This window comes from Colossoma macropomum, unplaced genomic scaffold (genome assembly GCF_904425465.1).
Source record: "Colossoma macropomum unplaced genomic scaffold, Colossoma_macropomum, whole genome shotgun sequence".
Taxonomy (NCBI): domain Eukaryota; kingdom Metazoa; phylum Chordata; class Actinopteri; order Characiformes; family Serrasalmidae; genus Colossoma; species Colossoma macropomum.
In genome coordinates, this window is record NW_023494795.1 from 44082229 (window position 1) to 44098353 (window position 16125).

At 39.9% G+C, this 16125-nt stretch overlaps 3 protein-coding genes across 4 annotated transcripts in view; 1 reads left to right on the top strand and 2 right to left on the bottom strand.

Annotated features, from left to right (window-relative positions):
• The window catches only part of LOC118816023, a 30556-nt gene extending 26773 nt beyond the window's left edge, over positions 1-3783 (bottom strand). The window contains exons 1-4 of the mRNA XM_036582510.1: positions 3495-3783; positions 1923-1988; positions 965-1088; positions 137-236 (exon numbers count right to left, since the gene is read on the bottom strand). Coding sequence (XP_036438403.1) covers positions 137-236; positions 965-1088; positions 1923-1988; positions 3495-3513 — 309 coding nt within the window. The 5' untranslated portion in view covers positions 3514-3783. The remainder of the gene's footprint in view (positions 1-136; positions 237-964; positions 1089-1922; positions 1989-3494) is intronic.
• A 2794-nt stretch (positions 3784-6577) lies between these two features.
• Positions 6578-9439, bottom strand: smim8 (small integral membrane protein 8). Its single transcript, XM_036582790.1, has 3 exons — positions 9393-9439; positions 9195-9304; positions 6578-7008 (listed from the first exon to the last, which is right to left on the bottom strand). Exons 2-3 carry the CDS (start codon positions 9294-9296, stop codon positions 6850-6852), a joined length of 261 nt encoding a protein of 86 aa, XP_036438683.1. The 5' UTR covers positions 9297-9304; positions 9393-9439; the 3' UTR covers positions 6578-6849.
• Positions 9440-11570: 2131 nt separating this feature from the next.
• gjb7 (gap junction protein beta 7) lies at positions 11571-15897 on the top strand. Of its 2 annotated transcripts, none has more exons than XM_036582791.1 (4): positions 11571-11673; positions 13120-13402; positions 14534-14949; positions 15663-15897. In XM_036582791.1, exons 2-4 carry the CDS (start codon positions 13184-13186, stop codon positions 15805-15807), a joined length of 780 nt encoding a protein of 259 aa, XP_036438684.1. In that variant the 5' UTR covers positions 11571-11673; positions 13120-13183; the 3' UTR covers positions 15808-15897. The 2 variants fall into 2 exon arrangements, with proteins under 2 accessions (XP_036438684.1, XP_036438685.1); XM_036582792.1 differs by having other exon boundaries at positions 11574-11673; positions 13125-13402.
• Positions 15898-16125: the final 228 nt, after the last annotated feature.

Consider the following 16125-nt stretch of genomic DNA (forward strand, 5'->3'; position numbering starts at 1 on the left):
GCAGGAATATAAACTCAGGCAGGACAAAGTGCTTTAAGAGAGTTCAGTGAGGTCTGAGCTGTGACGTCTGAAGCCCTCATGTGCTCCGTCACGCCCTGAAGCAGCAGCTGAGCTCCAGTGAGGATGTGTTTAATACCTCCAGCAGCAGAAGGCTTTCAGCCACTCGCCTGGCGATGCTGAGGTTCGCCTCCCTCAGATCAGCAACCACCGACACCAAACAGTCCTCTTTACTCTTACTGCAGGAAGAGAACGAGGACATCAGAACACAGCACAGCTCAAACAACACATCTTTAACTTTTTCATAAAAATGTGTACTGAACTTCGGCATCGTATTGTAAGAGGCAAATTCAAGGGGAAAGTTCACAAACTTTACATTTCATTGCTATGAAATCCTAGGTGGTTGCTATTGTGTTGCTATGTCAGTTTTCTAAGATGCTAGGCCTCTGTTACGGAATTCCAGGTGGTCCTTAAGGTGTTAGGCCATTGCTGTTATCCCAGATAGTTACTAAGGTGTTGCTAGACTGCTGGCTATTCCTATGGAATCTCAAGCAACTGTGAAAGTGTTGCTAGGCAGTTGCCATGCACGAAAACTACACCACAGGGGGCGCTATGTTTCCTACTGTTTCATTTAAAAAGCTCTATAATGTTCAAATGATCCACACAGTCATTCTGACAGACTGTAATACACTACAGGAAGTGTAGGGGGCGATATGGCTTCTACTGTTTCATTAAAAAGCCTCTGTAATGTTCATTTGATCCACACAGTCACTCTGACAGACTAATACACTACAGGAAGTGTAGGGGGCGATATGGCTTCTACTGTTTCATTTAAAAAGCCTCTATAATGTTCATATGATCCACACAGTCACTCTGACAGACTGTAATACACTACAGGAAGTGTAGGGGGCGATACGGCTTCTACTGCTCTATAATGTTCACTCCACTTCACTCTCAGTATCCACACCTGTGCAGGCGCAGGAAGTATCTGATGAAGTCGGCCACCTCCTCCCTGGTCAGTTCAGACACCAGTTTATCCTGAGACTCCACCGGGAACACGACCAGAGGACAGCCGTGCTGGTCAAACGCACCTGTGGGCACAAACACAGCTCTGAGTGTCAGCTCTAGTCTAAAATACAGAGCTTCATTTGTGTTACACTGTTGAACTTTAGCTGAGGGTAGAAACACCAGCAACGTTGTTGCCACCTGAAAACCTTTTGTTTATGAGGTTGAAAGGAAGCCCTGCATCATTTATTAACTGTGAAGGGCTTAAAATTCACAGTTCATCCATTCTTTGTATGTTATGCCTTCTTCACTGTCGAGTCTAGCAGGTGGGGAATCTTCCCATTTCATGGCCAAATCTGCTTCTCTTTTTAATTAGAGTTTAATGTAGTTTGTAAATCACTGTTAAAGTTTCAAAGAGTGCCATTTCCTCAGTCCATATATGGAAAAGCCTGCTTTTAATTGATTGTTTTGTGATGTCACAAAAACCCACACATTTACATATATCTGACTATTCAGTCTACAGCAGCTTAGTCCCATTCATACTGACATTATTAGGTGAGTTTCAAACTACCTTTTTAATGGGGCACAGTAAAGGGCAGCCAATCAGAACAGAGCTCATTTACAAATATCAATCTTAAAGGGACAGTAAGAAAAAAATCTGTTAAAAAAATTAAACCGTCATGTAGAAATTAGTTGTTATACTAATTGGTACACAAAACCACACGAACACCATAAATAACTCCCAGAGTAAAAATAACTATAAAAAGGTAGGATATGGGCCACACACACACTCTCACACACACACACACACACACACACACACACACACACTCACTCTCACACTCTCACACACTCTCACACGTACACATAAACACTCACACAAAAGAAATACCAAAGAAATGAAAATGCAAACAGCTCACCAGGGTAAATGACCGCACCGGAGCGGAGCACATGATCCTGAGGCAAAACCGGCCGGGTGGGCATTTCTGCAAGAGAAAATAAACAAACTTGCACAAGAGCTTTACTTAAAACACCTATATTTACAAACAAACAAACACACACACAAACAAACAAGGTAATACTAACAGAGTTAGCAATAGTAACTCATAAAATAGACAAAAAAAAAATACATTTTAAAAATAAAGAACACCACAAAGACAAACTCAATGTAAAAAAAATATCAGAGACTTTAATTACTTAAATTACTTTAGTCAAAGAGAACAGTTCTATTTAGAACCATGAGTACTACGGAGAACAATTTGCATGCTTTTATGGCTCTCTGAATGGTGAAATGGCTCTTCAGATGTGCTGCACATGTTTCGATATAGAACCAAAAAGGGTTCTGGTGTGGTTACAGTGTCAAGCCTGTAACAAAAACCTTTGGTACTACAGGGAACTATTTTCAAAAAGGTTCCATATAAAACCATATACAGCACATCCTCCATCAATATGAAGAACCATTACACCATGCAGAGAACCATAAAAAGCATGCAAATGGTTCTATATAGCACCAAACAAGGTTCTGCTGTGGTTACAGTGTCAAGCCTGTAACAATACAAGAATGTTTCTGGTGCTTTAAGGAACCTTTTTCAAAAGGATTCTACACAGAACCATATACAGCACATTCTCTATCAATAAGGCAATCCATTTCACCATTCAAAGAACTATTTAAGCACGCAGATTGTTCTATATAAAAGGTTCTGCTGTGGTTACAATGTCAAGCCTTTAACAATAGAAGAACGCTTTTTGCTGCTGTATAGAACCATTTTCAAAAAGGCTCTAAATAGAACCACATGCAGCACACAATGTAAAACTGAAGAACCATTTCAACCAAGCAAAGAACCATTTAAGCATGCAAAACGTTTTATACAGAGCTAATGGTTGTAAACACTAAAGAACCCTTGAAGAACCATGTTTGTAAGAGTGATATTAAGAGAGTGAGACTTTTCATGGTGTATTTACTGCCCTCAGTGTTTCCCCTCGTTGGTTACAGGCCTTCTACTGTTTAACCCCAATGATGGTGTCCGTCTTATGTCCATCAAATTAGCTTTAAAAACACGTTAAAAGCCAGTAGTTTCATTTTCACGCCGCGGGTTTTTCACACAGCCCGTTAAATGAATTATATCCTCTGTTCTTTCAGAATTAACTCCAGTTCTCCCACTCATTCAACAAGGGGGATTTATACACGCCTGGCAACCCAGCTCTGTCTCTCCACTACACACAGCAACCAAACTACGAGGCTGAAGTTGCTTCTCGTTCGCCAGCCTCCTGTTCGAATTTCCCCGTTCCACCTTAAATGGTGCAGCGTCACATTGCAGTTTAAGGTGGAACGGGGAAATTCGAACAAGAAGCTAAGCTGACTTCACCAAACTGACATAAACAGGCTAAAGATGCTAAAACACACTCGGAGGAGAGGGGAACCGAAGTTCTGCAGCTCAGTGAAGAACAGTTTGTCCTCCTAAAGTGGGTTCTAGAGCAGAACGCCGCGTTACCTGCGTTAGACTCGCTCATCTCCGCACAGACTCTCGGACAGCAGCGGCTCCGGCGGGTTTACTGCGGGTCGCAGGCCGCTCCGGCCCCGCTCACAGCCGCGGGACGGACGGAGATGCTCCGGCTGGCCGCCATGGTGGATGGAGAGTGAGGGTGAATGGGGCTGAAAGGGAGAGAGAGGGAGTGAGGGAGGAGAGGGAGGAGAGGTGTAGGAGGAGCTGCTTTATTAACTCAGGGCCTGCAGGGCGGAGACAGCAGCAGCCAAACACACTGCAGCTCCACACGCGCTGTTCACTGCACACTGGAGAGGGAAGTGCGACCTTTACTTACTCTGGGACACAAATCTGGGATGGTTCTTCAAGGGTTCTTTAGAAAATGGTTCTGTAGGGCCATGAACAGTCGAAGAACCCTGTGCATGTTCTTCTCTTCTGCAAGTTCTTCTGACTGATGGAGAATTTGACCTTTAAAACGTGGTTCCTCAAGTGGTCTTTTGTAAAGAAAATTGTTCTATATAGACTCAAAGAACCCTTTGCATGATTAAAGCAAGAAATGGTTCTTCAGACTGATGGAGAATGTCTTGTGTATGCTTCTATATAGAACCTTCTTGAAAATGGTTCAATAGCACCATAAAGGGTTCTTCTATTGTCACGATGTCAAACTTGTAACAATAGAAGAACCTTTTTTTTCATCTACAGCATGTTCTCCATCAATCTGAAGAACCATTTCACCATGCAAAGAAGCCTTCAATCATGCAAAGTTCTTTGAGTGTTCATGGTTCTATATAGAACCATTTTCTTTACTAAAGAACCCTTGAAGAACCATCCGTTTTAAGTGTGTATACAGCACCAAAAAGGGTTCTTCAATAGAGTCAAACCCTAATTCTCCAAAGGAGAGTTTAATTAACTATTTTTTATTTATTTATTTTTTATTAACACTTATTTAATAATTATATTACTGTGCAATCTTAAAAAGGGAAGGTTCTTCAACGGTTCTTCAGTAAAGACAATGGTTCTAATAGAACCATAAACACTCGAAGAACCATTCGCATGATGGAATGGTTCTCCAGACTGATGGAGAATGCGTTGTTTCCAAAAATGGTTCTATCTAGCAGAAAAAAGGGTTCTGCTATTGTGACAGTCAAACCATTTTCCAAAAGGTTCTATATAGAACCATATACAATGCATTCTCCATTAATCTGAAGAACCATGTCACCATGCACAGAACCATTTCAGCATGCAAATGGTTCTGTATAGAACTCATGGGTCTAAACAGAACCATTGCCTTTACTAAAGAACCCTTGCAGAACCCTCTTTTTTAAGTGTGTAGCTATTAGCAGTGTTTTCAGCAGCAGCATTACACAACCTGCTCCATCACAGTCGTTAAGCTATTTAAATTAGTGTCTAATGACGGACGGAGGAGAGAATAGAATTCCCACCACAACTTAATGAAGACATTCGTAAATTTGAGGCCAAAATCTTCTCTAAACGATCATAAAACAGTGTCTCAGACATCAGGCAGTGAATTCATAACCATTTCATGTAGTAACTTTCTGTGAGGGAGCTTTTAGAGGGGGACGTCTGGTTCCTATCACCACCACTGTGAACAGTTCTGACTCAGTAAGTTTATCTAGAACGGAGCGTTTCACACCAAACCACTCTGAACGACTCTGTTTTGTATAAGTGTGGAATTCTCTTTAATAGTGAGTCTGGACACTCAGTGCAGGCATGTGTGCATGTATGATAATGGCTTTGGTGGTGAACGCCTGCAGGGTCTTTTACCCGGTTCAGTGGTCAGTGTAGGTCATTGATTTGACCTCTTTCTCTGTTGTCTGATTTTACTGAGTCTACACCCTCAGCCAAGTGCTCCAATACAGGTTTCTCTCTTTTTCGTCCACCCTGACACGTTTGTCCAGTTCAGGTTTGTTCCAGTTTCGGCTACAAGCTGTTTTTCTACTGACATCAGCCTGAAGAAATTCACAGAGAAGAACAGGAAAAGCTACTTTGATTGCCTGAAGTAACCCAGCCTGGTTCACACACTCAGCCTAGTGTGCATTCCAGACTCTCTGCATGGCTTTCAGTGTGACTGTATTAAATATATATTAACATACACAAACCCACTTCATTAAAAACACCTCACTGTCCACTGTATCAGCTCCACTGACCGTATAGTCTCACTCTGTAGTTCTACAGTTACAGACTGTAGTCCATCTGTTTCTCTGCATACTTTGTTACCCTGTTCTTCAGTGGTCAGGACCCCCACAGAGCAGGTATTATTTGGGTGGTGGGGTCATTCTCTCATTCGATCTGCAGTGGATCAGATACAGTGCTGCTGGAGATGGAACAATTGAAGGAGAATGTGTCATATATGGTTCTATATAGCACTAGAAAGGGTTCTTCTATTGTTTTAAGCTTGACATCATTACTACAGCAGAACCCAGAAGAAAAGGTTCTGTATAGAACCATATACAACACATTCTTGAACAATCTAAAGAACCATTTAAGCATGAAAATGGTTCTTTGAGTGTTCATGGTTCTATATAGAAGAGAAACCCACTGAGTCCGAATTGTTCACAGTGGTGGTGAAGGGAACGAGACGTCCACCTCTAAAAGCTCTCTTCAGCTAACACTGAATTGAATTAGTCGCTGAGTGATGAATGAATGAGGCGAGGCAGAATACACAGTCTCAATGCCTGCCTGTTTTAAGGCACAATTGCTTTTTTTTTGATTATTCTGCAGAGCTGTGGCCTGGAAGGAACCCAGTTTGACGCTCCCGCTGTAGAGGATATTTGCAATTCTACACGTCGGCTCTATTTTTGTGGAGATTGCAAGTTCCATTCCTGTGTTTGGGAGTCGAAGAGAGCCTCCCCTCACCCTGCCTGCACTCAGCGCAATGCCAGCCAAGTGCGGAAAATCGGGTAATAATAGTAATAAAAAAACAATTTCAATTAGTTGTTTTGGACCTTTTTCACAACACTATATATTCATAAATATAAATACAGTCCTCCAAATTAAGACCTGATAGTTAGAAATACACGAGATTCAGACAGTGAATATAATTTTCTCCTCTCTTATAAAGGGACAAAAACAGCACCGATAAACAGTTTATTATAACAAACAAAATCTCTCTGTGCTGCTTATATACACATTAACACACCTGAGCCACATTACGGAGCTCAATCAGGTAAACTAGAGCAAAACCCCAACCTGTCCAGCGGGCTACTGACCAGAGCTGGGAAACAGGGATTCCTGCAAAATCATTATAATAATGTATGATTAATGCATTAATTCATAATGTATTAAGTCTCTGGACGTCTCTGTTTGCTGTTTAACTGACGTGGACAGAAGACAACGTTCCCCTTCAGTCCCACTTGGAGCTCTTCCTGCGCATGTATCTCTCCCCCTCGCTGTCTACGGCCTCGTAGAGCTCCTGTGCGTTCTCCTTCACTGCGTGCAGGTAACCCAGATACCCCACACACAGCGTAAGGGTGACCAGACCGAACGCCATCACCGGCTTATTCTGAGGAGGAGGAGACACCAACAGACAGCAGAGACTTTTATGTACACAACACAAGGGTGGGTGATATGACAGTATATTAAAGTGATAAATTCTGGTCTGACACTCTTTTCTGTGGATCAGTGGATCAGATACAGCAGTGCTGTCCTCTACAGAGAACACGCTTATGGCAACGTCTATTTATTCGCATTTAAATTTAGATAAATAAATAAAATGTATACAGCAGCTGAGATTTTGCACTTGAGTTTATTACACCTTGGCTGAATTGCAGAGGCCCCGTGTACAAGTAGTGTAGTCAGGCATATATACATACAAGGTGCCTTGGAATGTCAACATCTGTGCAGTGTTTAATGAATGTAACTGTAAATATTGTAGTACAAATATTGGAGAAAAAGTTATTTAAAGCATGAAATATAAAATGTGCCACAACTTTTGCACTGGGCCATGTTTTATTGTGTATTTTCCCCCCAATGTGTTAAATTCAGTAAAAAAACAGTAATTGTGCATTAAAATGTGCAGAAGTGTGTCCTCAGTAGAGGATGCGTTTACTTATTCACACTCAGAACATCGATATAAACATGGAATTTTGCCAGGGGTGCACAAACTTTGGCATACAACTGTACGATGGGTTCGATCAGCACGTCTAGAACTGCACGGACTGTAAAAAGTGACCAATTGCAGGGCCTGTAAACAACAACAACCAGTGTACAGCAAAGCAGCTGATTGGATGGCAGTTTGTTCTGACATCATCTTATTTTATATTGTGTTGGTCAAATTTATTTATGTTAATTTGCTACCACAATGTTTTATTTTTTGTATTTTTCTTCTTAAATAGTTTATTTTGGCAAATAAATAAATAAATAAGACTGTACTTGTAGTTTTTCAGCCTTTTTTCTAAAAGTCAGTATAAATAATAGTTTATAGGATATTTTTTCAATATTATTTTGCCCCACCCACTGGTGCGTGGTGATGTCATTAAACAAAAAAAAAATCACGTACTGGATTTACGAAAGCTTCCCTAAAGAAAAACTTACGAAGGATTTATTAAGACAAACACTAAGAAGTTTATAAAAATGGGCCTCATTCTCCAACCGTCCTTAAGAAGAAATTTACGCAGTTCTGACGAAGACTGTTCTCTTACGAAAGTTTGTCATGTAGACTCTCAATATCATGTTACAATTTACCAGAAATGCTGCCGAATTTCCATTAACTGTTTTTTTAAACGAGGACAGCAAAATGAAGAACAAAATCAAACCAAACGTCCAAAAACATTTCAGCAAGTCAGAACCAGACGTGCTGGTGGAGGAAACAGCCAACTGAAGAGTCAGATTTTCCAGGTTAAAGAGGAAAACCCCCTTCTGATGATGTATGTTGAAGGTGACAGGGAAACTTTTAAACTCTATAAGCGCTTTGGAGGTCGGAAACAGGACACCGAGCTGTCTGATATGATTTATCGTCCACTACATGGTTTCCTTCTGCAATAGCAGGGAGGATAATACAGTATTCGGTCATAGGGGCTCTTTAAAATGCTTGACAGTAGTTAAAGAGGAACTCCACCAATTATTCAAAATTTCACACAATTAAACGGTTAAGATGTAAACAGAATCGTTCAGAGTGGTTTGGTGTGAAACGCTCTGTTCTAGATAAACTTACCGAGTCAGAACTGTTCACAGTGGTGGTGATAGGAACCAGACGTCCACCTCTAAAAGCTCCCTCACAGAAAGTTCCTACATGAAATGGTTATGAATTCACTGCCTGATGACTGAGACACTGTTTTATGATAGTTTAGAGAACTTAAACTCCATTCATGGTGGAGGGATACATGCAGGGCGCTGTGAGGCAAAATAGTCCCCAAAGAAAACTGATTATTTCAGATTTTCCACTATTTTCCATCATCAACATTCATATAAACTCAGAAGACTCGTGTAGGTTCACTGGTGGTTCTGGGTAGTAAATAAAATGTCTATATTTGTGTTGTAGTCATGGCGACCCCTGGTTCCTATCACCACCACTGTAAAGACATCTGAACCATTTCACACTAAACCCCTCGGAATCTCTCTGATTACACCTCACACACTGAATTATGGGGGCATTGTGGAAAACGGGTGGAATTCCCCTTTAATGCACAACAGTATCGCATCTTACAGTTTCAGTGTAGTGTTCTGCTGGTGTAGAGGGTTTAATCTTACAGGTTTGATGAATAATTCTGGATTAACTGCTCTGAATAACGTTGTGCTCTTCATGCCTCTCAGTCCGGGACTCCGGTACTGATCTTTACTGTCCGGCTCCATCACAAACACTGAAATACAAACATAATTAATCCATAATCAGCTTCAGATTCATTAAATTAAACTATTTTACAAAAACACAAGACCTTCTGAACTCACCCAGCGCCTCTTCTCTGCTCTGACAACAAAACACTGCTGAAGCTCTGCGGCGCCACAGCGCCATCTGCCGGCCGGAGCGCCGCTCTGCTCTCAGTTCCGCACTGCGCCTCTCACGTCCTTCGACTTCATATTCACTCTCACTCTTAATTATTATTATTATTATTATTATTATTATTATTATTATTATTGTTGTTACACACATACAGAAACATATCAAACACATTTGGTACATATGCTTTTGTATTGGATAAAAAGTTCACCCTTAAAAATGGTTCTTCAACCGTTCTTTAATAAAGAGAATGCTTCTATTTAGAACCATTTCATGCTTAAATGGTTCCCTGCATGGTGAAATGGTTCTCCAGACTGATGCAGAATGTGCTGTATATGAAAACAGTTCTTTATTGCACCAAAAAGCTCCTTCTATTCTAACAAGCTTGACACTGTAACAATAGCAGAGCCCTTTTTGGTGCTATATAGAACCATATACAACACATTCTCCATCAGTCTAAAGAACCATTTCACCATGCAGGGAACCATTTCAGCATGCAGGTGGTTCTCTAAAGAACTCATGATTCTAAATAGAACCACTGCCTTTACTAAAGACCCTTTTTTAAGAACCTTTTTAAAGAGTGTGGATCTGTGTTTATAGCCGTTGTTCTCGTTACACAGACATGTTTAGATGTAAAGCGTGCTGCATTGCTGCTCTGCTGTTCGGAGCTCAGCTGTGTGAGAACGCTGGCGTCTCTGTGACGCTGTTTGGCCTTGAAGTCATTAATAATGTATGAACAGGTAAAAACACCCCACTGTAGTGGTTAAATTTGCATGGCCTTCACTGCCGGGACAGACTCGGCTCACTCGGTTTCCTCTGTACTTACAGCCTCCACTGTCGTCTGAACCAATAATAATAATAATAATAATAATAATTATAATAATAAGATCTCTCTTACATAAAAATGCAGTGTAAAGACTGTACAGCAAAAATGGCATCGAATTAAAAGCTATAAAAAGAAGAAAATGAAGCATTAAAAATAGAAAGAATAGGAACGAAAAAAATAAAATAATTGTAAAATCAAATAAAAAGAAGAGCTAATAAATGCTGAACTGAAAAAAAAAATTGTGGCTGCCTTTTAAAACTGGTAATGTGCTAGAGGTGGGCGATGTGGCAAAAAAATAATACTGCAATACTTATTTACGATATTTATTCTTATTATTCATATTTATTCTATCTGATCAGCTGTGACAAAAAAGAACCTGCACTTTAAAAAATAGGGGTCAAAAGCTGAACACAGTGATTTTATTCAGTACTGGTCACTAAATCCAGTTAAATGGACTAATTTTACTCTCTTTATGATGAATCATGCAGTTGGTCAGTGTCTACAAAGACTGACGATAAACACGATATTATCAGAAACGCTTATTGTATTATATTATGACCTAATTTACCACAGTAATGATATATATTGTCATGCTGCCCTACAGAGTACAATGTAATATTAATACATCTTTGCATATATATTTATAAAGCACTTTTCAGTTTAGCCATAAACCATTACATTCCAATAAGTACAACTCCACAGTTTAACTACACTTAAAATGATGGTACCTCAATGGTTCTTTAGTAAAGACAATGGATCTGTATAGAACCATGAACACTCAAAGAACCATAATGCATGATTAAAGGGTTCTCTGCATGGTGAAATGGTTCTTCAGATTGATGGAGAATGTGTTGCATATGGTTATATAGCACTAAAGAGGGTTCTGTTGTGGTTACAATGTCAAGCTTGTCGCAAGACAACACACTCTCCATCAATCTGACGGACCATTTCACCATGCAGAGAATATAAATATATAACAGAAAATATACAATATAAATGCATTTTAAAATATATTTAATACATTTTTGGCCATTTTCATACACTGCAAAAATATCCCTATAAATAGATCTGCCGTGTGTCTTTATGGGGCAGCAGGAGGGCGGATGTGTTTTAGTGGATTTAAAGTGCCTTTGTCTGCTGGTTAATCTAATGACCGTCCGTTAACAGTGTCATATAAAATAAAAGCCTGCGGATCTCAGGTGTCGCCCTCCACACTGTTTACTGTAGACAGAGACGTCAGCCGTTCCCACGGCAACCAAACAGGTGCGGCACCCCGGCCAGGTGCATTTGGCTTCCAAACGGACCGGCCGCTGCAGACCTGTGAGTGGGCTTCCCCGCTTTAAACAGGGGGTCCGCATTGCCGCCCCCACACACAGACCCTCAGGAGCCTCCTGCAGACAGCAAAGGTCAGCAAAGGTCAACTCCTGATCTGCTCGTTCATTTGTTGATTGTTTATTTATTATTATGTATTGTTTATTCTGCTGTGTTGATTTAATATGTTAATAACATGTTATATATGATGTAGATTATATGTTGTTATTTGTTGTTGTATATTATGTATATTATGTTAATGTTATATTATGTTTTATAAATCTGCCCCTTAAAGCAGGTTCTTTAGTAAACAGTGGTTCTATGTACAGACATGACCACTTGAAGAACCGTTTAACTGCGTAAAAGGTTCCCTGCAGTTGAGAAAATGGTTCTTTTTATGCGTGCTGTTCTAATTACGCTACAGTTTCCTTCACAAGGTTCTAACGCCGGTTACTTGTTATATTCTCTATTGCGTTAATTATTGTTATTATTTTTATTATTATGTATAATCTTGGTAATGGAGAACCTACCTTTTTTAAAAGAAAATTGGTTCTTTATAGCACTGAAAAGGTTCTTCTGTTGTTCCACTCTTACCAGACAAAAGGTTCTTTGACTTGTAACAACAGCAGAACCTTTTATAAAAGAAAGAACCCTACAGAACAGGTCTGAATCTAGCTTTATATCAGAACACTGGGGCTAAATAAATAAACAGAAAGAGAAAATGGCCTTAAATATATGCGCATATATTAAGGCTCAAGGGTTTGGAATCACTTTTCATATTTATATATATATATATATATATATATATATATATATTTTATTTAATATACAATGATACCCAGTGCAGGTTTAAATACTCTAAACTAAACAATAAAGTACTTTTAGATGTTTTATTCAATACCTTAAGCAACAATAAGGAGACATTAAAGCATAATTAACATATTGTAATTATTAATTTACAAGAATTTTTGTGAGATTTTGTTGTGATTTTTGAAATAAAACAAAAAAAATCAGAATATTAGTTTAATAATAACGTCATGCAGCTCTATTCATCATTCTGGACACCAACTGTATCTAACATATTTATTTATTTATTTATTTTCAGCTTCCTACAAATTGTTGGTACTATTAATTAATTAATTAATTAATTAATAATTAGTAATATTTATTAATATGTATAATTTCTTGTACTACTCTTTAACATTATCACCTGTCTATAAAGCACTTTGAGCTGTCACTGGCATGAAAAGTGCTATATAAATAACAATTATTATTATAAAATATTATTATTATATAAACCTGTGCAGTTGTAGAGGATTAATACAGTAGACTCGTTAATCGCCTCTTTGCTGCTTTTGAACCATTGAAAACTGAACATGTTTTGGGTTCATTTGGGTTAAAACGAGTGTTTTGGGTTCATTTGGGTTCATTATGGTCCAAACGGTCGGTGTTCCTACAGCTTCACTCTGTTTATATCGAATCGTCTGTTGTGTCTCTAAATGTGATAAAACGTTATGATTATCATTAATGTGATTGTCCAGCTCAGTTCAGGCTCAGGACGCTGCCGCCGCCTGGTTCCGCTCGTCTGCTCTGTGTCCTGCAGGGATGAACTGGGGTTTTCTGGAGAACGTTCTGAGCGGAGTGAATAAGTACTCCACGGTGGTGGGGCGGATCTGGCTCTCCGTTCTCTTCATCTTCCGTATCCTGGTCTTCGTGGCTGCGGCGGAGCAGGTGTGGAAAGATGAAAACAAGGAGTTTGTCTGCAACACCAAGCAGCCCGGCTGCGAGAACGTCTGCTTCGACCGGTTCTTCCCCATCTCTCAGGCACGGCCTCTACGTCCACTTCACACACAGCGCGCTCGTGTGCAGCGCCACTGACCTGTTAGCCCCACACACCTGCTGACATCATAGCCCTGTTAGCCTCAGAGATCTGTTAGCACCATAGACCCACTAACATTTCAGCCCTGTTAGCACAATAGACCTGTTAGCATCATAGCCCCTGTTAGCACCATAGACCTATTACTGTCATAGCACTATCAGTGTCATAGACCTGTTAGCTCCATAGACCTGTCACTGCCATAGCTCTATTAGCACCATAGCCCTGTTAGCCTCAGAGATCTGTTAGCACCATAGACCCACTAACATTTGAGCCCTGTTAGCACCTTAGCTCTTGATAGTATCATAGCCCTTGGTTGCACCACAGACCTGTTAGTACCAACCATAGCCTTTGTTTACACCATTGGCCTGTTAGCACCATAGACCTGTTAGTACCATAGCCTTTGTTTGCACCATTGACCTGTTAGTACCATAGCCCTTGTTTGCACCCTTGGCCTGTTAGCACCATAGACCTGTTAGTACCATAGCCTTTGTTTGCACCATTGGCCTGTTAGCACCATAGACCTGTTAGTACCATAGCCCTTGTTTGCACCATAGACCTGTTAGTACCATAACCCCTGTTAGCATTTTAGGCCTGTTAGTACCATAGCCCTTGTTTGCACCATTGGCCTGTTACTGTCACAGCACTATCAGTGTCATAGACCTGTTAGCTCTATAGACCTGTTACTGCCATAGCTCTATTAGCACCATAGTACTGTTAGCATCACAGACCCACCACTGTCATAGGGCTGAAGACCTGTAAGTGCCATTGACTTGTTAATGCAATGGCCCTGTTAAAACCATAGGCCCACTAGCATCATAGACCAGTAGTACAATAGCCTTGTTTGTGCTATAAACCCACTAGCGCCATAGACTTGTTAATGCCATACCCCTGATAACATCATAGCCTTCTTAGCCTCAGAGACTTATTAGTGCCATAGACCCACTAACATTTTAGCCCTGTTAGCACCATAGGCCTGTTAGCACCATAGACCCGTTAGTGCCATAGACCTCCTATTACCATAGTCCGAATCCGATTGCTCTCTGAAAGTATGTATTTGGGTCCCTTATTGTTATCAGATGCGACTGTGGGCGCTGCAGCTGATCATGGTGTCCACTCCGTCCCTGCTGGTGGCGCTGCACGTGGCGTACCGGGAGCACCGAGAGAGCAAGCATGGCAGGAAGCTCTACGAGGATAAAGGCAGGATAGACGGGGGCCTGCTGTGCACCTATCTGCTCAGCCTGATTCTGAAAACCGCCTTCGAAGTGGGCACTCTTCTGACCTTCTACTTCCTGTACGACTTCAACGTACCCAGGCTGCTGCGGTGCGAGGAGAGCCCCTGTCCCAACACCGTCGACTGCTACATCTCCAAACCCACGGAGAAGAAAGTCTTCCTGTACATCATGGCCTGCACGTCCATCCTGTGCATCGTACTCAACGTGACTGAGATGCTGTACATCATGTCCAAACAGTGCTGGAAGTGCTTCAGTAAGAGGTCTGTGGAGCTCCCAATCAGTGATTACATCATCAACGATTTTAAGATAAATCGAGATTATCTTTTTAATTATTCTTTTGCCAAGCGATGTTATATTTTTTAAACAAAACCCTAAAACATATTTTCGTTGTTCTTTTCCTCAGTAATTGCATCATTTTCTAAGCATTTAGGAAAAATGTAAAGACATCCTTTTCGTTATGTTTTTATTTAATGATAACATTCATATTTCAAAGTTTTTGAAATTCAAAGTTATGCCTGTTTTTTTTTTGCTTTGACTCAGTGAGTATATTAAATGTTTTTACTTTTAAGAAACATAATAGAGATATTTTTAAAAAAAGTAATTTTGTCCTTTGTAAATTGTAAAAAACTCCATTCAGGATATTAATTTTATTAGAACTTTATACTGGACGTTATTATAATTAGAAGTTCATTCTGGATGTGAATATTATTAGAACTTTATTCTGGACATTAATTTTATCAGAACTTTATTCTGGATGTTCTACAGCTCTCTGTCCATCATTCTAGACACATCTAACACTGTACTTTATTTTTACAGCATCATATTAGTAATTCGAAGCCTATAAAGTTCTAGATTATTGGCATCATAACAATCATTCTTACATTCATCCGCAACAACTTTTATATTCTTGAAAACAGATTCTGAACTTTTGTGTGGTAGTGTACATAATTTTTTATTTTTTCTTAAATATTAGGTACATTCCTGTGGACCACAAGGGGGCGTGCCGGTGTCATCCTCCACCCACCCTCATCCTGGGCTCACCTGGACTAAAGCCTGAATCTGTGAGCAAAGAGATGATTCAGTTTCAGTCGACACAGACAGTGAAGGAACCAACCTGAGCAGCACGTTCAGTTCTACACACAGAAATATGTATATATACAGTATACATAGCAACATATACGTTTTTTTCCTGTGTGCCTTTATATTTATCTCTGATGTTACATATATATATATATATATATATATATATACACTGTAATTTGTATTATATTAATATTTATAATTTATATTAATGCACTTTGTGTTACTCTACTGGTCAATAAAGTCATTCTATTTCTAAAAAAAGTGGACAGTCTGTTTTAGACGTGCGGCTATAGTAACAAGCCTGATTAGGATCTTTATTCATAAAGTTCCCAACATCAGAACAGTTTGGCAAA